General features: G+C 30.9%; 1 protein-coding gene across 1 annotated transcript in view; it reads left to right on the top strand.

Annotated features, from left to right (window-relative positions):
- The window catches only part of LOC114327466 (uncharacterized), a 713,641-nt gene that overhangs the window by 221,559 nt on the left and 464,097 nt on the right, over window positions 1–27,985 (top strand). The window contains exon 5 of the mRNA XM_050649213.1: window positions 3,836–3,913. Within this exon, the coding sequence (XP_050505170.1) occupies window positions 3,836–3,913 (78 nt within the window). The remainder of the gene's footprint in view (window positions 1–3,835; window positions 3,914–27,985) is intronic.

The following is a 27,985-nucleotide window of genomic DNA, read 5'->3' on the forward strand; positions in this document are numbered from 1 at the left end:
GCCAAGTGGTAGGTGGGAGGCTGTTTGTGATTTAATTTAAGCGAAAAGAAATGTTTATTTGTGAAATAAGCATTTTTTTCTATTTACTGACAGCAATACAATGTATTTTTAGTTAAATAAATTACATACATTCTTCTTTTTGCGTCAATTAATTTAATTCAAAAATTATTTTTTTGGTCACTCTCTATAAATAATGATATTATTATTTATATTACTGAATAGAGAACTGAACACCGTTTCAAATGAGGTGCCACACGACCCCTATTCCCATTTAAAAAAATCATTGATTACGTCATCACGCCCAGATGGATGACGTCACTAGTATGAAATATATGCAAAAAAATTGTAATTTAAAAATAAAAATCGACCTGTTTCGCGATTTTTCTCCAAAGTGGTCCATTTTAGATAAAATTAATTTATTCCATAATTTAGCCCCTCTCTGTATATTGTAAAAGCCGGAGATACAGGATGCACCCAGAAAGCAGTTTCTTAATGAAAAGTCTTGGTCAAGTATATTCAAATGGGAAATAAGCCACAATTTTACCTAAAAATGATTTTATTAACGTTTCAACGCCCAAGTCGGGTGTCGTTGTCAAAATACAAAATAATACTAAATAAACAAAAATGTTGTTGCTTAGTAAAAAATTCTTCTAATAATTTATTTAATCTGACTCATTTATATCGGCAATTCAGACACGTATTATACATTTTAAAGTAGACGACTTTAAAATGATATTGCCAATATTGATGAGTTGCGTTCCTGGGACGACTTTACTAAAAGATAGTTCATTCGATTACATGAAATCAATCCCAACTCAAGAATATCCGCCACAAAAAATCATAGCATGTGATCTGTCTTTAAAAAGACAACCAAATGCAACGGTGGCACTGAATTTCTCGCGTTAGAGATTCCATAGTAAATCACGAGGGAAAACCAGGAAAAACCTCGTGATACTATCCCGACATCGTAAGTATTTGGGTTTACATTTAGTTTACTCTCAAAACTAATACCAAATTCTGAAATGATATTTTAAATTTTAAATAATACTAAAATACTAAATATGTACTAACTCGATATGTTACTGATTTACTAATTGTGGTATTTTCTTTCTATTGACTTCCTCCTTTAATATGGGTAACCACATCCTACTGCATTCTACCGAGGAATTTGCGACACAATTGGTTTCATTTAGCATAATTTAGCATAATCAAAGAAGCGGCTCTAATTATGCTAAATGAAACCAATTTTGTCGCAAATTCCTCGGTAGAATGCAGTAGGATGTGGTTACCCATATTAAAGGAGGAAGTCAATAGAAAGAAAATACCACAATTAGTAAATCAGTAACATATCGAGTTAGTACATATTTAGTATTTTAGTATTATTTAAAATTTAAAATATCAATTCAGAATTTGGTATAAGTTTTGAGAGTAAACTAAATGTAAACCAAAATACTTACGATGTCGGGATAGTATCACGAGGTTTTTCCTGGTTTTCCCTCGTGATTTACTATGGAGTCTCTAACTCGAGAATTTCAGTGCCACCGTTGCATTTGGTTGTCTTTTTAAAGACAGATCACATGCTATGATTTTTTGTGGCGGATATTCTTGAGTTGGGATTGATTTCATGTAATCAAATGAACTATCTTTTAGTAAAGTCGTCCCAGGAACGCAACTCATCAATATTGGCAGTATCATTTTAAAGTCGTCTACTTTAAAATGTATAATACGTGTCTGAATTGCCGATATAAATGAGTCAGATTAAATAAATTATTAGAAGAATTTTTTACTAAGCAACAACATTTTTGTTTATTTAGTATTATTTTGTATTTTGACAACGACACCCGACTTGGGCATCGAAACGTTAATAAAATCATTTTTAGGTAAAATTGTGGCTTATTTCCCATTTGAATATACTTGATTAAAAAATGCCACAAGAAAATAGCTTCAGAACAACGAAAAGTCTTGGATTTAAAATATTGTTTTTTATTTTTATTTCAATTATTCTAATTGTATAAAAGTAGCAAACTTTGTAACTAGGGATTTTCGTCTTCCTCGTATTACGAGAGATGTCGCTGTTTTGCGTCTCAAAATGTGGAAACATTGCATAGCGATGATTTCCCTTAAATAGGCAGGATTGTTGATATTTGTTTCTAGTCCAGAAAGCCATTGCGCATCCGCTAGGAAAACTATTCTGATTCGGATTTTTTGCACAATCTTACTCAAAAAAGACTCCTTTTAACAAATTTGCATGTTGCCAGGACCAAAAGGTGGTCAAGAAATTTTTAAACGTTTTTTTTTTTTTCTAAAATTATTTTTTTTGCATGGAAAAAAGTTTTTTTTAGATTTTTTGGATCATTACAAACAGAAAAGATATTTAGTGACTTTTCTCTAAAAATGATAGTTTTGACATAATAAGCGAATAAAAATTGAAAAATTGCGAAATCGGCCATTTTTAACCCTCAAAAACTATGTTAAAAACTGAAAATTTGAATGTTGCCAAGGTAGGTAGATATTCTTTAAACATCAATTGATAAAATCCCGAAGAGTTTTTTGCAATACAATATTTAAAACTCCTTTTTCTTAATTGCTAATCAAGCTTGCGCGACACTATTTTCCACCGACATTGAATGGTGCAAATGAAAGGAATAAATTCGTTATTTCGTAAACAGGCGACTTTAAGGAAAAATCCCGAAACAGGTCGATTTTTATTTTTAAGTTGTGATATTGTGGCATATATGGTATACTAGTGACGTCATCCGTCTGGGCGTGATGACGTAATCGATGATTTTTTTAAATGAGAATAGGGGTCTCGTGGTAGCTCATTTAAAAGGTTCTTCAATTTTCTATTTAGTGATGTAAACATTTACATAATTATTTATACAGGGTGTCCTTCTGCTTCTTTTTTGTCAAATAATTTAATTTATTAAAAAATTTTTGGACACCCTGTATAAATAATTATGTAAATGTTTATATTAATGAATAGAGAATTGAAGAACCTTTCAAATGAGCTAGCACACGACCCCTATTCTCATTTAAAAAAATCATCGATTACGTCATCACGTCCAGACGGATGACGTCACTAGTATACCACATATGCCACAATATCATAACTTAAAAATAAAAATCGACCTGTTTCGGGATTTTTCCGGGTTTACGAAATAACGAATTTATTCCTTTCATTTGCACCATACTGTCGGTGGAAAATAGTGTCGTGCACGCTTGATTATCAATTAAAAAACAAAGGAGTTTTGAATATTGTATTGCAAAATACTCTTCGGGATTTCATCAATCGATGTTTAAAGAATATCTAATTACCTTGGCGATATTCAAATTTTTAGGTTTTCACATAGTTTTTGAGGGTTAAAAATGGCCGATTTCGCAATTTTTCAATTTTTAATCGCTTATATGTCAAAAACTATCATTTTTAGAGAAAAGTCACTAAAGAACTTTTCTGTTTGGAATGATCCAAAAAACATAAAAAACTTTTTTCCATGCAAAAAAAAATAATTTTAGAAAAAAAACAAAAAAAAAAACGTTTAAAAAATTTTTGACCACCTTTTGGTCCTGGCAACATGCAAATTTCTTAAAAGGAGTCCTTTTTGAATAAGATTGTACAAAAAATCCGAATCAGAATATTTTTCCTATCGGATACGCAGTGGCTTTCTGGACTATTCAGAGTTGTGACTGCATAGCTTCATTGAGGATGCATAGATGCTGAAATAACTATTTGGAGATGGTGGTCCAACTCCGAATTAATTAAAAACAAAAACTGCCTCTATCTTTTTTAATATTTTTATTTCATGGTATAGATAATAATATATTCTTTTTGTTTCAGATATATTTTAAGAGCTCCAAAGCTGCTTAAAATCCAGCCAGATGTCTTTGATGTTTATTTGCCGAAACTTAAAATTTTGTAAGTAGTTTGAACATATTTTGATACATAGTTTAAGGAAAGTTATCATTAAGTGTAAATAGAAAAAGGTATTAAAAGTCACAGAAGATCAATTATGACGTATGAAAAAAAAAAAGAAAAGGTAGAACTTCTGTCACAAATTTAACGAGGAGCAATAAATAAATGATCAGTTTGTAAAAAAAATCAACACCCGTTATCTGCGAAACGAAGTTTTTGCGCACATAAGTTTATCAAGCAAACTGTCATTATTTCTTTAAACAGAATTGCCTCTCATAGTTTGTTACACTTATTTAGAAAAACCCTGTATAAAAATTTCAAAATCGTTAAAAAATTTGAACTTCGCGCCAATTTTTTTTTGAAGTTATACTTCTTAAGGCACGAGGGTAAATTTTTACATTCCCTGGCGCATGCGCACACCGACAGTATTGTATTAGTCGCTCAAACGTTATACGGGATCTGATTGGATGTTAAAATCATGTGTCAATATTTGTTGGAGACTATGGATAACCAAATGTTGTGTATATTAGTTTTTATTGTTGTGATGGCAAAGAAAAAAGCAAGTTTATAATTAAAAAAATAAGAAAATCTACGGTTTCGTTTTGATTAAAATCTGTCTTTCTCCATCCCCCGATAGCACTATTTCTAGGTCTACCTGTTGTCAAGGAGGCTCTAAGGAAGACAGATTTTTACCATTCCGACCGTAGATTGTCGATATAAATTTAAATAATTTATATCGCAATAATTTATATCGCATTTCATGCCATATTCTGCATAGAGTACAAACACTCGTCTCATATGGGCTCTCTGAACCGCAAAGTGGAATGTTTTCCTGGCGGTGCCTTTTGGTATGTTATACCTGAGTTAAGCAGAAAGCTTGAATTGAGTCGAAATTAATTTCGCTTATTCCCCGTTAGAGGGCGTTCTATCCATACTGCGATATAAATTATTTTAATTTATATAGACAATCTACGGTCGGAATGGTAAAAATCTGTCTTCCTTAGAGCCTCCTTGACAACAGGTAGACCTAGAAATAGTGCTCTCGGGGGAAGGATGAAGACAGATTTTAATCAAAACGAAACCGTAGATTTTCTTATTTTGTTAATGCCATACTCTGCATAGAGTACCAAGACTCGTTTCATATGGGCTCTCTGAACCGCAAAGTGGAATGTTTTTCTGGCGGTGACTTTTGGTATGTTATACCTGGGTTAATCAGAAAGCTTGAATTGAGTCGAAATTCATTTCGCAAGTTTATAATTGTAGTGACTTTTTAAATAGTTTTTAAAAGCGACAGGTATGTAATAATTGTAAATGTTTCAATATCCTAATAAAAATTACATAGGTACCCTATTTAGAAAATTTAAAATGAACCTATCAAAATAGCATGTAATGCTTTGATTACCATCAAAATTTATGTCAATATTCACCTAATATAGTGTTTTCTTACTCTATGTTTTGCTGTATTTTAATATTTAATATTTCAATATTCTACAAAATCAAAATAATTTGGATAAATTCCGAATGTCAAAAGTTTAAACCGTTTAGTTCGTCGATCTTCCCACATGATGCAAGTGTCTCCGTGGGTAGAAATGTAAGATGAATGAATTCCAATACTAACTACGCAAACATAAGCGGGCTCGAACCCCAATAGAAACTTTTATTTTTTTGTTTTCTTTTTATACATTTTATGATTGTAAGTATATTTATTATATATTTTTTGTTTCAGAAAATACGTATTTAGTTAAAAAAATTTTCCGACAATTATTGTTCAGAAATCATTTGTGGCATTTTTCAATGTGTTTGTGTGTTTTATTCTTTTATTTTTTGGTACTGTTTTAATAAAAAATTTTGAAAAGTAGTAATTATTAAAATTAGTTTAATATTTAAATAAAATATAAATAAACTGTTTAAAGTAGGTATATTAATTTCGTTGGAATCATATAATAGAAGTATAACTTCTTATGTGCGTACAAAGTACACACACATTCTTTTTTTTTTAATAACATGTTATACGGAATAAAAACCCTACAAAATAAAAGAACAAATAAGCTTCAATGATAATTAGAACCGAAGATATCGTCAAAAAGCGAAAAAATACGTTTCGATCTTTTTTTTGAGGTAATGTTCAGGTCTAAGGGTCTAAAAATGTTTCTGATCTGAAAAAAATTTCAGATTGCTTCAAATACCTACCCAAAAATGTCTAACAGTTCTCGGACCATTAGTAGATATAAATTTTTACCTTTTTCCTTTTGTAGAATCTTGTTAAATGTTGATTTAAAACTTTAAAATTGCAGAGACGGGAAACAGTGGTGAGAATAGCAATTTCAGTCGTCTCAAAAATGAAATCACGCGTTCAATATAGCGCGCACTTAAGAATTTCAATTATTATCTCAGCTTCCACTGGAGCAATTTTAATCATTTTTTTTTAATTGGCGTCCCGTGAATTAAAACTTTCTAATATGTTGGGTACTTTTAAAAGCGCATAATTAGTATTTTCCATTTTTTACGTAAAAATGAATATTCCCTTGCAAAATTACATCATTTTTCAGTTGTTTTTAATTCTTTAAAATTCCGTAATTCGTTAAATTAATTTTGAATATTTTGTTGAGATATTTGGCAGACATATTCGTAATATAGTAAAGAATGGCGCTACTGAGCCCAATTTGAGAATTATGTTAGAATTTGGAAATTACTCTATAATTAAATAAAATATTACAAAAACGAGCCTGTACCGCCATTAAGAAGAACAAAATAATACACTGTCTTCAAACAAACTTTTTTATCCCATGCCTAGATTTTATGTCATATTGGAACTACTAAAATTGATTATCTATAACAAAAAATCGAAAATATTATAACTAATAACTGATTACGCAACATACAGAAATAGTCACTGTCATTTTGATACCTCCAGCGGTTGTCTAAGTGTAATAGCACGATTCTCTTATCTGTTCTGTTATCTATATCGATATCTGTTCAGTGTAGTAGTGTATTATTTTCTGAGACATTGGAAAAAGATTATTGAAAAACATTGAATTTGGTCCTTTTTTATTGGTTTTTGCTAATATTGCAATAATAATAATTTTTCAAATTTGCACTTAACTCTATCTTGTAGTAAATTTGATTGCAAAACTTTTTTGTGTTCTCAAAATTTTTCAAAAATTTTTAAATATGAGAAAGAAATTAAGTCTTCTAATTTTTTTTAATTTGTTAATATAAATTTGTACAAAAACAATTAGAAATTGAAGGGGGGGGGCTGCAATAACCAGGCAACTCCACTTTTTTACGAAAATAAGATTTTCAGTGACCTACTCTTAACAAAAATCGGCCGATCGTTCCCTGCAACAAACGGGTATCTCTTAATAACGGCACATAACTGGCAACGATATTTGGAGCTACCTTGCTTTCGGTTTTTAGCAAGAACCGGGCGGCTCCTGGAGCTGCTTGGTTCTTGCACTTAACTGTTGGCAAAATAATATAATAGAAAATATAGAAAAGATATAAAAATATGCATGGAATATAAAAAATAAGTTTGATTCCTTCATGTATTTGTTTAGGTTCTTTTTGAATTTTATGTAATAATACAATAATTTTAATATTACAGTACAACCTGCCATATCCGGACCTGTCATATCCGGACCACCCCATATCCGGACGGTTCTGCGCAGTCCGGATCTACCGGAATCTACCGAGAAAGGCAGTTCTGCTGTTGGACAACGCACTAAAAGAAGAACTAAAAGATGGCGAAATAATGTATTATAGAATGTATAAAACGTGTCTATCGACGAAAGTTATTGACGGCGTTGATTACTGGAATGTATGAAGGAGAAAACGTTTCAGAGACTGTAAAAGAAGTAGTGGTCTTGATATCCGGATTTTTTCATATCCGGATCGGTCTGTCGCCACATTGATCCGGATATGGCAGGTTTGACTGTATTCTATTTCTAAACAGTTTGTAATACGATCCTGTTCATGATGATGAAACTCAAAACACATTGAAGGTGGAAAAAAAGTGCACCTGGCTAAAGCTGATACTTTCTATAAAGATTTAACAGAAAAAACTGCTTTGGCTAAGGGAGATCCCAGAGTTGAAGTCATGTCATTTGATTTTGAACAAAACATGCCCCTGTCACAAGTTCCTTCTGGTGACGTGTTCTACAAACGCCAGTTGTGCTTTTATCCGTTCTTGTTCACTTTTGGCAATCTCTTCTATTGCATAGAAGATTCAAGAGAATAAGACATCGTTACCCCGAACCTGCGATCGTTTGCTCTGGTGGAAAAAGAAAAAAGAAAGAAAGAAATAGTTTATCTGCCAGAGGAATGGAGTCGCATGATAGCAAATACCAGTAAGAAGTTTATTGTGAATACTGTTAAACAAGATATGATTCTAAACTATAAAGAAGTTCTTGAGCCTTTTTTAAGAAAAGCAATATTAAAAATGGTTCTGGTGCAAAATTTACCATATCGAAATATAAAGTTATCGAATTTAGTGATATACATAGAGAGACTGTTACGTGCTCAGAGTCAGCGAATGGTTTTGTGACTGAGGATTTCGTTCTTCTAAAGAAATCTTATGTACCGATTTTTACATAAGTACACAATAAGGTTTATAATGCCCCGTTGCCTTTGAAAAGGAATAAGCTATTAAATGTCATGGAATTGACCAGACAGTATGTTGGCGAGGCTGAAATGTGGTACTACCAACAACTTTTTCCTGTAGAGCCAGAAGAATGCCAAACTTCCGAAACTGAAGATGAACACTAGTAACCTAAGAAGAATATTACCTGTTTTTTATGTTTTCATATTCCACTGATTTTTTTTTATTTATTTTTTTAGTTTGTATTTTGATAATAATGTAATAAGTAAATTTTATTTAGTTTCTTTAATTTTTGTATCCAAATAACATATAAATAAACCTATAACTATTTTTTTTGTATATTTTTGGCAAAGCAGCTTCAATGTTTTTTTTTATTTTATTAAAATATGATATTTATAATATTTACAAAAACTACGTAAAAACTTTTTTTTTACATGCTTTCACCGCAGGAAAAGAAATAATAAAAAATAAACTAATTTGTAATTTTTATGAGGTTTTTTTCGATTTCCCACAAATTTTAAAATATGGAGCTACCTGGTTATTGCAGCCACCCCTTCAATTGCTGGTATTTTCAAGAAAAAACAAGTCACTGGTATACATAATGACCAAAGTGAACTAATACCGGACTCCTAGCGATATACTTAATGCTTAAAAAATGTACACAACCAATTTGTTCAATGATCACCTAACACAAAAGTCACAACAACTGGGAGACCATTTGTATGGCTCAAGTAATTTGAAAGCTGATGTTGTACTATCCGCCAAGTGAGTGCTGGCGGGTTGCGCGTAGAACAAATTAGAACGTGGAAGGGATTGCTCATTTCTATTGCTGTCGGGTAGGACTTCACATTGTAGTGAATAATATCTACTAACGTAATTTTTAGCTCCCAACTAAATTTTTGATACGGCAACCACGCATTTGTGACACCCGCCATTAAGGTTACCCGCCAGCTCTCGCTTGTCGAATTGTACATGATATCAAACTATTAAACAATAACAAAACTCCAGAAGAAAATGATATGTATGCAGAAACAATGAACTTACTTAACCTATTAGCGCCGAGATTAATAAATTATTGATTTTGTATTATTTTTTGCAATATTATTAATGAACTGTGTTTAAATAATAAAAAACTTCATAAAATTATTTTTCTGAGATATTGCATTTCTGAGATATTGAATTTCTGAGATATTAAGTGTTGCCTTAAGAAACGCTAGGCGCTTACACTACCTAGTTTTTGTTGAAAATAATTAACCAAAAAATTAAAGCATTTGGGATACAGTAAAGTAGGCAATAAAACAAAAATAGATATTTATTCATAAAAAGATGTAATTCGGTGTGATTAATTATAAAAATTTACACTATCGACAGTGAAACGGTATAAAACAAGAAGTACATAGTCCAATATCACATTTTAAACACATTGTTCTAACGATAGATTTACATGTTTTAGACGCACATCTTCTCTTTTTCCCATCTGGAATGTACTGTATCAACTGATTGATGGTGTCAAAACGAATGTCATCCGATACTCAGCTGTCGACAGATTCTGTCAAGGAAGCCGACGGTCTTCCACTTCCTTTACTAAGTACACTATACTTCGATAAATATGTGCTTACAATCTCTCTTGTAAAATCTAATTGCGATACCTTTTCTCTGCCAATATCCAACTATTTTGTAATGCAACATCGAGCAGCCACGTAAAAATTGGCCAATACCATTTTTTGCCACGAATACTGATCCGGTAGCAACTTACATTCTGATCCATTTGGTCCATTATACTTGGCGATCAATTTCGGCCTAGAAACAAGTATGTTTCGTCTGAGTTTCTGAGAAAATCTTCTTACTTGACCTACTTCTTGAGTGCCGCCGGCTGATGAAATCATTGTTACTGCTGCATTATCCATCCACCGGACATATAATTGTCCATCATTTCGTTCAATAGCTGTTTCAAAATAACCTCGATCTTTTTTCAGAAACTCATTTTTAGGAGTTAACGGACATCCTCTGGGAATTCGGTTTTCGCGAATGGTTCCTATGGCGTTATAACTAAAGCTCGGATTTATAGGCAACAAAAATTGAAGAAAAAGGCGCCTATATAGGCAAAAATTTTTATTAAAAAAGTCAGGAATATTAACATTTAGGCAAAATATAGGCAATAAAGGAATATAACTTATTATTTATTGTACAAAGTGAATTAACGTAATATTAACTTAAGGCAGGTATATTTACACATCATAATCATAACATTAGTATAAATAAACTAGTAACTAAATAACTGTTAATTAATAATTAAACATTGTAACGACTTAAAATTTTATCATTAATAGAAACAACTAAATGTTTTTCAATATTTTCGGTCTTAAAACTATGTCTTCGATCACTTAAAATTAATTTGTACATTGAAAACGAACGTTCGACATTGACAGATGTAATTGTAGCATATTTCAGAGCGGATAATAAATCTGGCATAATTTGTAATTCCTAGGAAAATGTCCCATTCAAATCTTTAGCAGCATTAGATAAAAACGAAAAACCTTCATTCTTGTCGAAAACATATTTCATTTTTTTTTAAATTAAGTGACCGTTACTTACAGGTGCCGATTTAATTTTCGTCTTTAAATTATCTATTAATTTTACTGACTCACATAAATTTATCTCTTGTTTTTCTAATAAGGTAATTGTGGTAACTATTAATTTATAATTGTCCTTGATATAAGCGAGTTCCTGTTTCAATTTGGGATTTTTTAATATTTTTTTTGCTTCTCGAATGGCTTCGGAAATATCATCATCAAATTCTGACATAACTAATTCTATTTCATTGCAGTGTTCAAAGTAAAAAAACTGCTTCGAGCTAGGTTCCCCACCTTGTAATTACTGGTTTAGGTGGCAAAAGGACACCGGGAAGTTTTTCTTTATATATTTGCACCCTCAACGGAGCCTTTACAAAAACTTTTTTCATAAAATTTATAAAATTATTTTCCAACGGAAACAGATTTCTTATTTCTTCAGCAATTCTATTTACCCCGTGGGCTACACAAGTGCAATGCATTAAATTAGGATAAAAAATCTTTAAATTAACAGCAGCTTTTAACATATATGCCGCAGCATCTGAAAGCATTAAAACTATTTTATTCACTGGTGTAGGGTTGGGTAAATAGAGGTTTGTTAAACTATCTTGTATAAATCGATTTATTGTTAAATTGTTTGTTTTTTCCAATTCTTTAACGGCAACTAAATAAGGTTTTCTCGCAAAGTTTTCGTTCAAAATTCCAATCATTAAATTAGCTATATACCTGCCGCATACATCTGTCGTTTCATCCACGATAATATACAAAAAATTGCCCTCTAACTCCCGCTTAATTTTTGAAATACATTCCACATAACATTTTTCCACAGTATGTTTTCTCAATTTACTCTCGTCCGGTAAGGATTTATTAAGATATTTTTCGAAAAAGCATTTAAAACTAGGGTTATTAACTTTATATAGAGGAATGTTGGATGCAATCATCATCTGGCATAAATCAAATGTAAATGCGTCTTCCTCCTTTTTTTTGAACTGCTTAAACTATCCCGCAGAGATATTTGGGCTAACTTAGAGGAATTTAATTTTTCCAAATTACGTTTATGAAGTGGAGTTCCACAATGCTGGTCAATAAAGTACTTTTTTCTACTTGAAATCTGAGAATTAAAAAAAAAATAATTAGAATTCTAAAACCGCTCTAGAATTTAGTTATGTTGTGGGACGAGAAAAAAAGAGAAAAAATAAAACTTACCGATTTGCCGCATGGTTTACAAAATGCTCCATCTCCTTCTAGAGAAAGTTCCGAATAAAGTGCGATCCATAGCCTTAATTTAGATGTCATCTTTTCACACAAATGTCTAAAACGTTTTAAAACGTGTTCTTTGCTTTTCGGTATACGCAACAAAACTAAACTAGGATATAGCAATTTGTGACTAAACTCTGATAGAGCAACCGACTGCACAACTGAGAATAAACTAATAAAGCTTAGGGATTTCCAAATAGTTAACCCTCAAGTCTCGATCAGGTACATTTTCCTAGAAATCTGTTATATAAACAAACCATTGATATTTTATTATTGACCCAAAATTTTATTATAGAATGGTTTAGTAATAGAATAATATCATGGGTAGTACCATGAAATTTTAAAAAAGGCACAAATAGGCGGAATTTACGAAAAAAGGCAAAAAGTGCAAAAAACAATTATAATAGGCAAAAAAGGCATTTTGCCTATAATCCGAGCTTTAGTTATAACCACGAAATTTTAAAAATTAAAATAAAGCCGTTCCAGAAAACAAATTATCCATATAAATATTGTACCTTAGATTGCTTTTCTCGGCTGGCAGATCGTCTAATAGTAATAACAAAGGACTGGCAGCTTTTCCAGATAGTTTTTCATAGTCATTATTTGATTTTGGATTTTTTCTTTGGTATAAGTCAAAGTTAACTAAATACGCATTTTTTGTCTTGACACACTACATTTTGTATCCAAATCTAATTGGCTTTCCTCTAATAAACTGCTTGCAACTATGTCTGCCAAAGTATTTTATCATACTTTCATCGTAAGATAAATGTTCTTCCGGTACAAAATTTTCAACACAACCTTTTTTAAACATGTCCATAAGAGGTCGTATTTTCCACGCCTTGTCATTTTGGTTGATTTTGGTATTATCTGAACAGTGCAAAAACCGGCAAATCTGAAAAAATCGATCTCTTAGCACGGCTTTGGATAATGCATAATTTTTCATATCATCATTATAATCCCAATAATGCCGCTTGAATGGTAATTGATTATACCCACTTATATATAAAATAGTAATAAACAAACGGATCACCTCACCTGTTATCTTCGGATCGGGACAAATTAAAAATAATGCACAGCGACGACTTTCGTCCACTAAATGTTGGATAAATGCATCATTTACAAACTGTTCAAATATTTTTGTTGGAGACATTTGTTCATATTTAGAATAGTCGGATTTTGGAAATACCGATGCACGTTCTTTGTCAAAGTCTGCTCCCATCAGCTATTGAGGTTGGAAACCATAGAATGACCAGGATGATATTGAACAGGAAACCAGTAGGGAAAAAAGGAAAGGAAGACCCCGTAAAAGATGGTTTGACAGCGTTCAAACAGATCTACGAGAACTAAAAATAGATAACTGGAGAAACAAGGTATTAGACAGAAGATAATGGAGAGGAGTGGTAAGAAGAGCGCAAGAGAAATTGTAACAGAACAATGTGCCATGAATTGTAAAATGATAGCTATATATATGTATATATTTATATGATGTATTTTTTAATAGACAAATTAATATTGTATATTGTAGATATGTATAGTAAAAAAATGTAATTGTGTGTTTCACGCCGAGAGCCTACATGGGCTGTTAAGCAAAATAAATAATTGTTTCCTATCTGTAGTTTATTTGAATTGAATTTTTATATTTAATTCAATCAGATGCTACCTATCAATATTTATTATTATGTTCCTACCAAAATTATTTCGCCGCGGGAGGGTCATGAGAATAAAAATTTTTATTACCTTGATTGGATCAAGAATGTCATGATCAATGTCAAATTCAAGGTCGGTATCGTCATAATAAAACGTAGATATATCCATTCTATTCATTTCTGCAGTTAGAAACACAGGTTCCCCCTCAAATAAGAACGAGTGACCTTGAGATGACCTTGAAGGTCAAGCTCAAGGTCAAAGTAAAGGTCGCCATTGGATAGCCAGGAGAAAGTCCTAGGCTACTAGTATTTTTCTTTGATCCTAACCTCTACATGTTGCCAGTTAACCAGTAACTACGGGAATTTAAATACCCGGTAAATTTTCCGAGTTTGTGCCTCTATATCTTAAAAACTCTCCATCAGGTCGAGATCTGTCCATGAGAACTTTTTATCAGGATGATTCAAAGAGTATTTGCCCAAAGTATGAACTAAATCCACTGGGACCTAATTTCCATAAGATTTGTGCGGGGTACTTTACATTTTTCATAAAAGCGTACTAAGTTAGCTGTAAAACGTGAATAATTTTTGATATATAATTTAATTTTTATTTTTATGTTGAAAAATAAATATATCCAAAAGTATTCAGCCACTACCCTGTCATGTTTTGACGTTTATTTGTGTGTCAAGGCATGTCGTCAGGGGTTAAAGTCAAAGTGTCCTCAAGTGGCTACCTAGTAGTTTTCCTATTCCCTCAGGCCAAAAATATTCAGCTACTACCCTGTCATGTTTTGACGTTTATTTGTGTGTCAAGGCATGTCGTCAGGGGTCAAAGGTCAAAGGGTCTTTACCTGGCTACTAGTGTTGCCCAAATGCAAGACCAAGACGAGACTTAGAGAGGCTTGGTCTTGGTCTTGCGCCAATACTCCTGGTCTTGGTCTTGGTCTTGGTCTTGCACTCTCGGTCTTGGTCTTGGTCTTGCAGCAAGAGTCTTGCAAGTCTCGCAGTTACAACGTACATTTCACAGATTCTACAAGTGCCGCGGGGGATGGCGTTTATTCGCAGTATTATAGTAGGTGTAAGAGAGAAAAAGTATTTCAAATCATGAAATAACAAATGTTATATTATTTGCTATTTCATCATTTCGAATAAGCCCTCTCTTTACACCGACTATAACACTACGCATAGACACCATCCCCCACCGGCACCTTTAGAATATGTACACTTTAACAGAGTAGGCACATTTTAATCTTGAATTAACATAGCCATAGCAATGACCAATAAAATTATTAAATGTTTAATCTGACATTGGGTAAGGTGTGATCCCACGATCGGCACGATCTAAGCGATCCGTGCCAATGCTCTAACTGAGCTATCCATGGCCCACGGGAGTCAGTTTCTTAATAAACGTTTGCATTTAATAAGCTTACATGTGCCAAAACATGGTTAAAATACGAAAAACCAAATTAATGACATAAATTTGACTGTATTTCAAAGACTATTATCTGTCTAGAAAGGGATTGATCGACCCTCACCTTATACAGGGTGTCTGCGTAACTTGGAACCATATGGGAAACTTTTTTAATATCAATTTTACGAAAAAAATTCATTCTTTATAAAGTGCTCTGCATAGTCTATGTCTATAACGCAATCATCAGATATCCAATTTTGTCAACAGTATACGAGGTATTTCAAAAAATATGAATTTCACTCAGGAGCAAACTACCCTTATATTTCAAAATATCAAAAAATTTTATTATGAAAAGTTATTTGTAATCAAAAACCATATTCAAATATGCAATAACAGCCTTCTACTTGAAAAAAAAACTTTCTGAAATTTTCCTAAATTACCGTTTCCTAACATCATTTTTATTTATTAGACATGTAATAACTATTTTTCAAATAAATATAGGAAAGAAAGTTATTCTTCATAAAAATCTGTGCATGGTCTAAACCTCAAGATGCAACCATCAGTTATCCAAGTTTGTTAATTTTATACGAGGTGTGTCAAATAATATGAATTTAGAAAGAATTTAAAAAGAGACACACCTCGTATAAAATTAACAAACTTGGATAACTGATGGTTGCATCTTGAGGTTTAGACCATGCACAGATTTTTATGGAGAATAACTTTTTTTTCTAAAATTAATAATAAAAGAGTTATTACATGTCTAATAAATAAAAATGATGTTCGAAATCGGCAATTTAGGAAAATTTCAGGAATTTTTTTTTTCAAGTAGAAGGCTGTTATTGCATATTTGAATATGGTTTTTAATTACAAATAACTTTTCATCATAAAATTTTTTGATATCCTAAAATTTTTTGATATTTTGAAATATAAAGGTAGTTTGCTCTTCATATTTTTTGACACACCTCGTATACTGTTGACAAAATTTGATATCTGATGATTGCATCTTAGGTTTTAGATTATGCAGAGCACTTTATAAAGAATGACTTTTTTTCGTAAAATTGATATTAAAAAAGTTTCCCATATGGTTCCAAGTAACGCAGACACCCTGTATAAGATGGAATAAAAGACTTGTACAATTTGCCATTTATTTAAGTAAGAAATAAAATACAATACAAATTAAATTACAGAACAGTACGCAATTGCTTTGACGTTACTGTTAGTAAGACTTTATCTTTATATTAATTTTTTTGACCTGGAATTAATACAAAGTACAATAATTCTTTATAGAAGATCTAGAGAAAATGGGAGTGCGACAATGGGAATTAGTGACAAAGGACCGACAAACATGGAAGGCAATAGTAAACGCGGCAAAGACTCACGAAGAGTTGTAAGGCCATTGATGATGATGACAATTCTTGATACTCGTTACTATCCAATACCCTAAGTAGGATATTGTTACTTTCCCTAGTCCAATAGTCCAATACCCTACCGTTATTTCGTTACTTTAAATATTTCTGTATTTTGTTTATAGAGTAGCCGGAATTATCTGTTAATTTGTCTCGTTACTTTTGAATAACATTAATACTACAATTATTAAAGTAATTTAAAAAAGCATGAAAATAGAGACTTCATCTGTAAGTTTAAAATGCGAAAGTGTCAATGAAATTCATTTTAAACTGTTAATTTTTTGTTTGTAGTTTGCTGCGCGATTAAAAAGAATAATGAGTTTAAATTTATCTATCAAAGATAAGCATACCGAAAACTGAAAAGTAACATAATCTGTTTTGCGACTAGCAGACATGTGTCTGTTAGACATGTTTTGGCGTCCTTCATAAAGGCCGAAAGATATGCATATCAAAGAAAGAAACTTATTGTGTATTGTTCATTATGTTAAAATATAATAGAAATATACTGTTATTGATAGTTAGTCGAAAATAGCCGCGCATTTTCAGCAAATTTTGGTATGTAACTGATATCGCACACTCAGCACAAACAATGTTAGTCTATAGGCCGATAAAATTTGTAATATGTATTATATTTTTTAATTTTTTATCAGCTAAGCTGAGATGACATAATATTTTTAAAATGTTGTGGCCGGTTTTATCAAAATCTGGACAATAAATTTCAGAGTGGAGAAATAATCGTCTGCTGGGGCAGAATGCTCAAAATGTTTTATTTTTACATCGTACTTATGACCTCTGAGTACGTATAAAATGTGCAAATGTTCTTTTAATCGATATTTTGATTCGCTATGTATGTTTATTGTATTGTTTGTAATGCGCATAAGTCCAATTTTACACATTTTTGTTACATATTTTTTGGCGTCTCAAAGAGTCTCTATGCATCTAAACATATACCCGAAATATTATATGTACTACCTAAATGACACTCGATTCTAATTGCAAGACGCAAGAGTCTCGCAGGGTTAGTCTTGTTCTTGCTCAAATCTTGCAGGGTCAGTTTTGGTCTTGGTCTTGCTAAAATTAGGCGGTCTTGGTCTTGGTCTTGGTCTTGCGAAAATGCAAGAACAAGACCAAGACTGCAAGACCAAGACTGATTTTGGGCAACACTACTGGCTACCTTAGTAGTAGTTTACTATCTTTGATGGAAATTAACCAGAATTTTAGCTGAAAACGCGTTTATTTGACATTTCGATTTCACCTTTAGATATCGTTTTCAAAATTCAAGTGAAAATCGAAACGTGCAAATAAACGTATTGTTAGCTAAAGTTGTATGGATTTCCCATTATTGATAGTAAATGAACTAAATAAGTTCTCACCATTTAACGCATGCAAGGTTTTGTTGAGAATCCTTTGATATCCTTTCAACAGCTACTCTATCCATTGTCGGATGTATTCGCGGTGTGCAAGTACTTGGAAGGGAAACGAGAAACGACCGTGCGCAAGTTGCGGAGAAATATTGCAACTATCTTAAATAATTCATATTGTCAATTGAAATTGTCAAATTGACGTATATTTCATACCTTCTGTCATTGAAGCAGAAAAATTATATATTGCTCCACAATATTGATATAATATATAATTATTATATAAAGGTAAATTTAATTAATTGTATTTTGATTGTAGTACTGCATTTTAATAACTAATTTTATTTACTACATACAATTGTTTACGTTTTCATAACATAACGTGAATCTTATTTTTTCTTCTTATTATTTTTTTGGACTATGGCCTTGACAATTATCCAGCAACCAGGACTAATATAATTGGCCAATATAATTAAAAGTGCGAATAAAAGTACAGATCGTAGAAATAGGGGTCGCTTTACCGAACTTGCACGGTCCCAATACCTCGCATATATGTATCCCCTAATTTCTGTTCAATGTTTTTTGCATCAATTTGTGACCAACCTTCGCTTGATGCCATCAGTTCACCTCTCATCTCCTGAGATCTGCCTCTACTTCTGGTCACCATTCAAAAATTCGCTTCTTTCAACAGTTGTCTTTCATTTTCCCATGTATTGGGACCGTGCAAGTTCGGCAAAGCGACCTCTATTTCTACGCTCTGTACTTTTATTCGCACTTTTAATTATATTGGCCAATTATATTAGTCCTGGTTGCTGCATAATTGTCAAGGCCATAGTCCAAAAAAATAATAAAAAGAAAAAATAAGATGCAGGTTTTGTTATGCAAACGTAAACAATTGTATGTAGTAAATAAAATTAGTTATTAAAATGCAAGCAAAATACAATTAATTAAATTTACCTTTATATAATAATTGCATATCATATCAATATTCTGGAGCAATATATAATTTTTCTGCTTCATTGTCAATTGTCAAATTGAAATTTGACAATGTCAATTGACAATATGAACTATTTAAGATAGTTGCAATATTTCTCCGCGACTCGCGCACGGTCGTTTCTCGTTTCCCTTCCAAGTACTTGCACACCGCGAATACCGCCCAGTTATATTTTAACATGACAATCTCAATACATATCTCTCTTACTTTTGATCGTCTTCTTTTGTCTTCATTATAGTAGGTAGGTATATCTTATTTTTTCCCATTTGATCTTTGCTTTTCTGTTTTTTTTTTTAAGATGAGGTTGCTTATGTATACCTACATTGTTTTATTTTGCATAATTTATTAGTATTTCTATTCTGTTAGTTCTTTATCCTAATCAATATGGTCCTATTAAAATTTCATTTTGGTTTTCTACTATCCCTATTTTTGTGTTGAAATCGCCCATTGAAATTACAAGTACAGTCCTTGCTTTGATTCCTATCATTGTTTCATTAATTTATTCGTACATCTAGTTCCTGACGTTTTGCCTGTTTTTATTAAACGCTTTTCTTAAACGCTTTTCTTTACTTCAATAGTTTGCATCAAATTTTTAGACGTTAATTTGACTGCCTTTTCTTCAATGCAAATGAATCAAAATTTGGAAACATATGCATTATCGGGAACAATACAAGAATAGTCAATAAAAAAATTATTATATGTTTATTCATTGTTTAAATTAAAAAAAACCAATTTAAATGAGAAATGCTTAAATTTTCTTGTTTTTACAATGTATAAACTTGAAACTTTTACGGATTGTAGCTAATGATATGAACTACACACATAATTTCACTTTCTACGTTAATTGTTTACGTTATGCTTCATAAATAAACAATAAAGTTTCAAATTTTGAACGCTCATATATTTTTTTATATAAAAATTGGCGCTTATTCGTGTCAAATTTCAATACCAGAAGAAAATGGTCTTAGAAAAACCACCGGTAGAGACGTTTTGTGCTACTATTAACATTAGAATTCGTTTTGGCGTATTAATTAATTAAACGCTTTTCTTTAGCTCAATCGTTTGGGTCAAATATTTGGATGTTAATTTGACTGCCTTTTTTTCAATGCAATTTTTTTTATGTTTATTAATTGTTTAAATAAAAAACGATTTTAACCGAAAATGCTTACATTCTTTTGTTTTTTACAATGAAGAAACTTGAAACTTTTACAGATTTTACGTAATTTCACTACACTACACATTATTTCACTTTTTACGTTAATTGTTTATATTATGCTTCATGAATAAACAATTAAGTTTAAAATTTTTTGCCGATTCCGACTACTTTTCATGTTATAGGACATCATTATGTTTTAGACATATTTTAATAAACATGACGATATTTTTTAATGTTTGAAAGGTGTAAGACTAAAAAGTAAAAAATAAAAAAATATGAAAAATGTTTTTTAAAAAAAGCTTTTCTTTGTTTACGAGTGACCAAAATTAAAAATATAAAAAATCAACTAAAAAGCAAAAAATAAAAAAAAAAATCAAACACATTCGTTAAAGAAAAGCGTGGGGCGAAAATCGTTTATTCGATGAAGACGCGCCACGCTTTTCTTTGAAGAATGTGTTAGATTTATTAATTTTTTTTGCTTTTTAGTTGATTTTTTATATTTTTTATTTTTAATTTAATCGTAAACAAAGAAAAGCGTTTCTTAAAAAAATTTATATTTTTTTATTTTATATTAATATTGAACATGTCATAACAGATATATGATATTTTATTATAGTGGAGTCACTGAAGGTTTTCACCTCCGATTTTGTTGAACCTTCATGAATTTTCATGAAAATTTGTGAGTAGTTAGAAGATACTTCAAGGAACAAAGGTGACATGATGCCAACTTGCGCTTTTACCCTGGGGGTGGATGCCACCCCCTCTCGGGGGTGAAATTTTTTTTATTAAAAATAATATTAGAAATCGATAGAGGGGCAACTTCTAAGCAAAATTTGTTATATACAGTTATTAACATAAATCAATACTTTTTGGGTTATTAAACATCAAAGATTTTATTTTTTCTTAAAAAAATGCATGTTTAAAGAGGTTTTTCACGTATTAATCAAAAACTATAAGCTTTTGTAAAAAAGCTATTATTACCAAAATAAAGATAATAAAAAATTTAATACACTCCTCACTTAAAAACTAAACTAATGTTATTTCAAAGTGAGTTATGGGTAATGGAATGTATATTTTTTTCGACGAGTACTCAAATCTAAGTATTCAAGCTTACATAACGGGAAAACGATGCATTTTATAGAATATACTTGTTAAACACTTGTCAAAGTACTTCGCAATACCTATCAAATGAGCTCCAGTAGAATATAATAGCATCAAAATTAAGCAAGTTATGATGAAATTAATATAACCATTTCGATTTTTTTAGGAAAAATAAGTGGAAAATAAAACATACGCCATTTCCACAAAAATTAAAATGTGTAGTAATCCTCACAAAAATTTCTTTAGGTTAACATAGATAATGATTTCAAAAATTTTGACCGGTTTAGAATGCATATTTTTGAAAAAAAGATATAATTTAAAAAAATCAGAATTTTTAAAATTATTTTCCTTTTTATTTTCTTTTGATAATAACTCCAAAGTTATATACGTAAAAAATGATATATAACTAAATTTTAGTTTTTTCAGTTCAGAATACTTTGCTCATTTTACTATTTCCGTAGAATAAAAAATAACCGAGATAGAAACGTTTAAAATTTCAATTTTGCTACGAGAACCATATAACCGGGGCCATTTAACCTTTTATTTTTAAAAAAGTAAGAGGTTTACAAGAATAATTTCGACGTTTTTTAATAGCTCTTTGAATCAGCTTTTAATTAGTTTTTAGGTGAACTTGATATCTTAAAAATTAACGGAGTTATTTAAAAAAATAACATTTTTTGGACAAAAAAATGAAAAGATACATTTTGAAACATTTTTGGTACATAAATTTTAATGCTATCAACTTATTCGAGGGCTTATTTGATAGATACTTCTATAAACTTTGTCAAATGTTTAATAAGTTTATGTTATAAAATGCATCATTTTCCCGGTATTTAAGCTTAAATACTTAGATTTGGGTACTCGACGAAAGAAATATATATTCAATTACCTATAACTCACTTTTAGTTAACATTGAAAGGTTTTTATAGTAAGGAGTTTATTAAATTTTTTATTAGCCTCAATTTTGAAAACAATAACTTTTTTGCAAAAACTTATAGTTTTTGAGTTATTTATAAAAAATAGGTTAAAACATGCATATTTCTCACGAAAAATTAAAATCTTTGATCTTTAATAACTCAAAAAGTTTTGATTTATTTTAATAACTTTATATAACAAATTTTGCTTATAATTTGTCCCTCTGTCGAATTCTGGGGTTATTTTTAATAAAATAATTTTCATCCCCGGGGAGGGGTATCATCCACCCCCAGAGTAAAAGCTTAAGTTGGCACCAAGTCACCTTTGTTACTTGAGATATCCTCTAACCACTCACCAATTTTCATGGAAATCGATGGAGGTTCAACGAAATCGGAGGTAATAGCTCATATCCACCTTCAGTGACTGCACTATTAATAAACACAAATTTCAAACATATTTTTGGCACACTCTGTATAAATATATGAAAACTGATTTGAAAATATAACTCTAATAGACATTTCTGCTATCCAAAAATAAAAAAATTCAATCACACAACATTGACATCATTTTCCGTGTCGAATAACGTAAATAACTCATTATTGAATATCGAGTTATTCTTACAAAATAGTTGTCAGTATTCGTCTTCGTGGAGAAAAATAAATTTGTCTTTATTTTTTATCCTAATGGTAATTGGATTGGAACATGAAAAATATTCGTTTGTTGCGTGCACCAATCTGTTATAGTATGAGAGCTGGTAGACATTTTTGGGTAGGTGTTTGAAGCAATCTGAATTTTTTTCATATAACTCATCCATAATATCCTAATACAAAAATGCCGGTCTAGCTGGAGAGTAACGGTCATTTTCCCCAAAGATCACCTCCAAAGTTAAAAAAGGGTAAAAATTGTTATTGAAAAAATTATCTTTGAGGTGACTTTAAAGTAAATTAAATATTCAGATATAAAGAAAATCTACAAGCCAGGCGATTTATGAGGGATTTTAACTCTGCAAGATGCTTGCATGGACGTCCCAGGATTATTTTAGGTGGTGCATATGAACTTCAGGGGATTGCATCTGAATCAATGTATATGTTACCGGCCAAACCCGATTTCAGGACAAACTAGTTTGGCCTAGCCCAAACACAAAAAAATCATATTGTAAGAAATAACAGTTTTTTATAAAAGCAATAATTATTATACCTTAATTATAATAGTTATTTATGTAACAAGTCAGTAAATAGTCTACTGACGTGGTGCATACAAAATTTTATCGTCAATCATAAAAAACATTAACACTTACTTAATTACATCCTAATGAAAAAAGAGTGTATGTACTTGGTACGCACGTAAAACGTTACCCAGCTAACAGTGTTCTTATATATGACGTCAAACAAACGTCAACATTTTGGGAGAAGTTACTTCAAAAGTTACGTCAAATTTTACCTAAAATATGCGTATAAAAGTCACAGCGATGTTACGTAACAGTTTAACGTTATTTCTACGTAACCTTTTCAACGTCACAAAAACGTCACTTTCTAGTTGAATTTTCGGTATAAATAATATATAAAAATGACTTAAAATTATTGTGTATTAAAACCACATACATAATGCTGACACATTTATTAAATATTTGAAATAAACATTTATTATATATTTGACTTTTATGTGAAAGGAATATACAAAATTATTAATATAGTATTTTTACTACAAAAACGTTATTACGTAGGTCAAAATTTTTGACGTAAGAGGACTGTCAAAACATTAGAATGTGATTTTTCATTATTGCCATGATTATAATAAACATGGCAATAATGAAAAGTCACATTGTAATGTTTTGACAGTTCTCTTACGTCAAAAATTTTGACCTACGTAATAACGTTTTTGTAGTAAAAATACTATAGCTACTTTATATAATACATAAACATACCCTTAAAGTAATCTTCATTCTTAAAGTGTAAACTGCAAACTTTCATATAAGGACTAGGCTCTTATCCCATTTTTAGAAGATATTTCCATACATTTCGTGTTTCAACTAAACTGCCATTGAATATAATTCTATATTATTTATTCTTTTTAGGGAAAGAATGAAACGATAAAATTGCTTTACTATTGCTACTCCACGCTACGCTTTATCCAAGAATCACATTGAGGCACAAAACAATAATAATTTGATTTTTTTGCCATAACTCAATTAAAACAAACACATCAAACACATTTAAAGCACGCAAATGTAAGGTTATGTATTAACGTCTATTTGAAAGGTTCGAAATAAATACGCGATGGCGCTGCAGTCTTAAACGAGATTGCCTTACGTAGCCTTACCTACCAAAAAGCCACGTTTTAGGGAGAAATAAAATTCATACGTATTATACCTACCAAAGAGCCACGTTTCAGAAACGAATAAATTCATACGTGTAATTTTCGTATTAAAATTTCGTATCAGTAACTTCATTTTTTGATAGATGTTACGTAACAATACAAAAAAAACCTAAATTCAGTGTTAAGGTAACGTTATCTTGCTAGCTGGGATACTTCAATTATTATCATTTCAACGAAATAAATATATTTTAAACAGTCAATCGTATTTTTATTTAAATATTAAACCAATTTTAACACCCAACATAAAATACCAAAAATTAAAAATACCGTTAATAGTTACGTTATGTTTATGAAGTGTAGCTTCCCGCAGCGCAGTTGCTTTTCCCTTGACGAGTAGTAGAAAATCTATATAAATATATATATTTGCTAACAAATTATCAGTAGGAATTGCACAAGAGCTCTAAAATTATCGAATTTTTACCGAGTGACACTTTGACAGTTTTAATTTCACGACCCGAAGGGGAGTGAAATTATGCCAAAGTGTCACGAGGCCAAAAATTCGATAATAATTTTAGAGATTGAATGCAATTTGTTGCGATTATTTCATAAATAAAACTGTTTAAAACCAAAATTTTATTGTAATTTATTTATGTAACTACAAATTAGTACAATAAATACACAGTTGTTATAAATATTTGACGGTTGAAAGTCATCACTTTTATAATTTTTAAAACATTAATTGTCATTAATGTCACTGAATGTATTTTTTCGTAGCAACGAAGGGCATCTGACGTAATATACTTGACGACGGGATATTATCAAAAATTATCGGGGATAATATCACAAGAGAGTGAGAATAAGTTGAAAATAATGCGACAGTTTTTCGAAAATTTGTTGTCTGGTAATAGACACGAGAGCCCGCAGGGCTCGAGTGGCTATTGCCCAATGACAACAAATGTGAGTAAAAAATTAAGCATTATTTTCTTATTTATTCTTACTGTCGTGTGATATTCGTAAGATTATTTTTTAATACGTATATTATGGATATTTTCTTAAATGTGACAGTTGTCAAAACTAGGAAACTGGTTGCTATTAAACAGAAACAATCTACTTAAAAAATTCTATCGGTAATTTTCTACAGTAGATAATTCTCAGTATAATTTTAATCTGATTGGACAGAATTAAAAATTAAATTATTAAATTAATATTAAGAAAAAGATATCTGAGAAATATAAAACATAAAAAATATAATAGTTACTTCAACATTTTGAGGCACAACAACATGGATATTTTCAGGTCACGTGATTTTGCTCGAGCGAATGGAATGACTGCGTTCAAGGACGCAAACAACTATCGATATACGCTCTTTCTCACACTGTAGCTTACCAATAGCGGTTTTCATTCACATGCACGCGTATTTTTTTTATACCAGAATACAATTTGAAGTTTTTTTATTTTTATTTATTTTTTATTTTTTTATCACCTGGCTGGTAAAAAATCTCACCATAAAACCTGTCTTTTTAAGAATATTTTTTTAATATTAAAAAATACTCTTCCAAAATAATAACTGCATCCCCCTCTTCGGAAAGAAAGTACAGCTATACACTATACATGTATAATTGTGTATTTTATACTGATTAGTAGTATGTATACAGAAGACTGATGACTAGAGAGCGGAATATATGCAACACAACATTACCAAAATATGCGCATATATATGCATTACTTTTACTACAAATATGCAGGTATTTTTTCTAAATTTGTCTAAATATGCAAATGCATATTAAAAATACTCAAAAATAAAATAATATATTAAGTCGTAAGATCTTCAGAAAAGTTGCCTTCAAAAATACGTACAACTTTCCTCAAACAATCGAAGCCCTCATTTTTTTCTAAAATATTTTTTAATTTATTTCTAATTGTAATCCCTGTATTTCCGGGAATTTTTTGACAATGAGTAGAAAAAGTGTTAACAAGATTAACCGAATCACTTAATTGTAAATTCCTTTGTTCTAATGACTTTATTAGATCTGGTAAAAAACTAAAATTAACTTTTATGAACATACGTTCTTTAGCAATTTGTACGTTACTTAAAGAACAAAGTACGTTACTTAAGCTGAAGAACAAAAGCGGAATTGTCTACAATTTGATGGATTTTTGTATTTTGATGCTTCTCTCTATGTCCGTCTTTATAGAAGTAAAAGCGAATTTGTCGAATAAAAACACTCTTTCCAGAAAAATTTCTTTTGTGGGACATGATGCTTTTGTTTGTCAGTGCCTCATTTAAAAAATTAAATGTGAAAATGAATGTAACTTACGATTTTGGAACAGGCCTTGCAAAATACTTTGTTTCTACTTAGCTTTAACTCGGGAAAACACTTTATCCAAGCACTTTTTTGAATGGTAGACATATTTAAATTTAATATATACCAATCACTTCAAACACACTAAATACGATACAACGTTTACTTTAAACAAATGTTGGCCGGAAACTGACAAAATATTTATTAGACCCTTAAAAGCAGGTAGGTACCTACGACTTGCTACGCTAATAAAATATTATTTTTCTGGGAACACCCATAATTGTTAAATTCAGGTAGTAATGGGAAAGTCCAGATGAGCGATAGATAAATAAATAACGAGCTCATTTATATCGAAGTTATAAAATTCCAACTAAGAGAGGAACATTTTAAACTTATATAATTTATTTTTAAAATATGCGTGTAAAATAAATCGTGTTTAGCTTAAATATGCAATGTTGTGTTTGTTGTCTGAAAATATGCAATATATGCATCTATATGCACTTTGCATATATTCCGCTCTCTACTGATGACGATCTCCAAAGATTAACACACATCTTTATTACAACAGCCAATAAATACAATATGATAAAATCAGCAGAAAAAACCAAATGTATGACAACATCTAAATACCCACTACGATGTAAAATCGAAATTGATGGGAAAATAATAAAGCAGGAAGCAAGGTTTGGATGTCTGGTAATAGATATAACTAGTTAAGGACATCTTAAACAAGAACGTCGACAAAGCTTAAAAGCAAGTAAAGCGGCGGGATCTTCTCGTAATGACACAATCTGGAAGAACAAACAAGTAAGACAAGAACCAAAAGTATGAATCTATAAAACAGCAATTAGACCTATATTGACATACACGGCAGACACAAGATCTGATATATTTAAAACGAGACGACCAAAAAAAAAACAGAGATGAAAATACATCGACAAATATCAGAAAGTCTGTTGGATAGGGAGAGAAGCGAAAACATGCAGTGTAAAAGCATGCAATGTAAAAGACATAAATTGGTGGGTGACAAAACGGAAACGGGAGT

Source organism: Diabrotica virgifera, chromosome 4 (assembly GCF_917563875.1).
Source record: "Diabrotica virgifera virgifera chromosome 4, PGI_DIABVI_V3a".
Lineage (NCBI taxonomy): Eukaryota > Metazoa > Arthropoda > Insecta > Coleoptera > Chrysomelidae > Diabrotica > Diabrotica virgifera.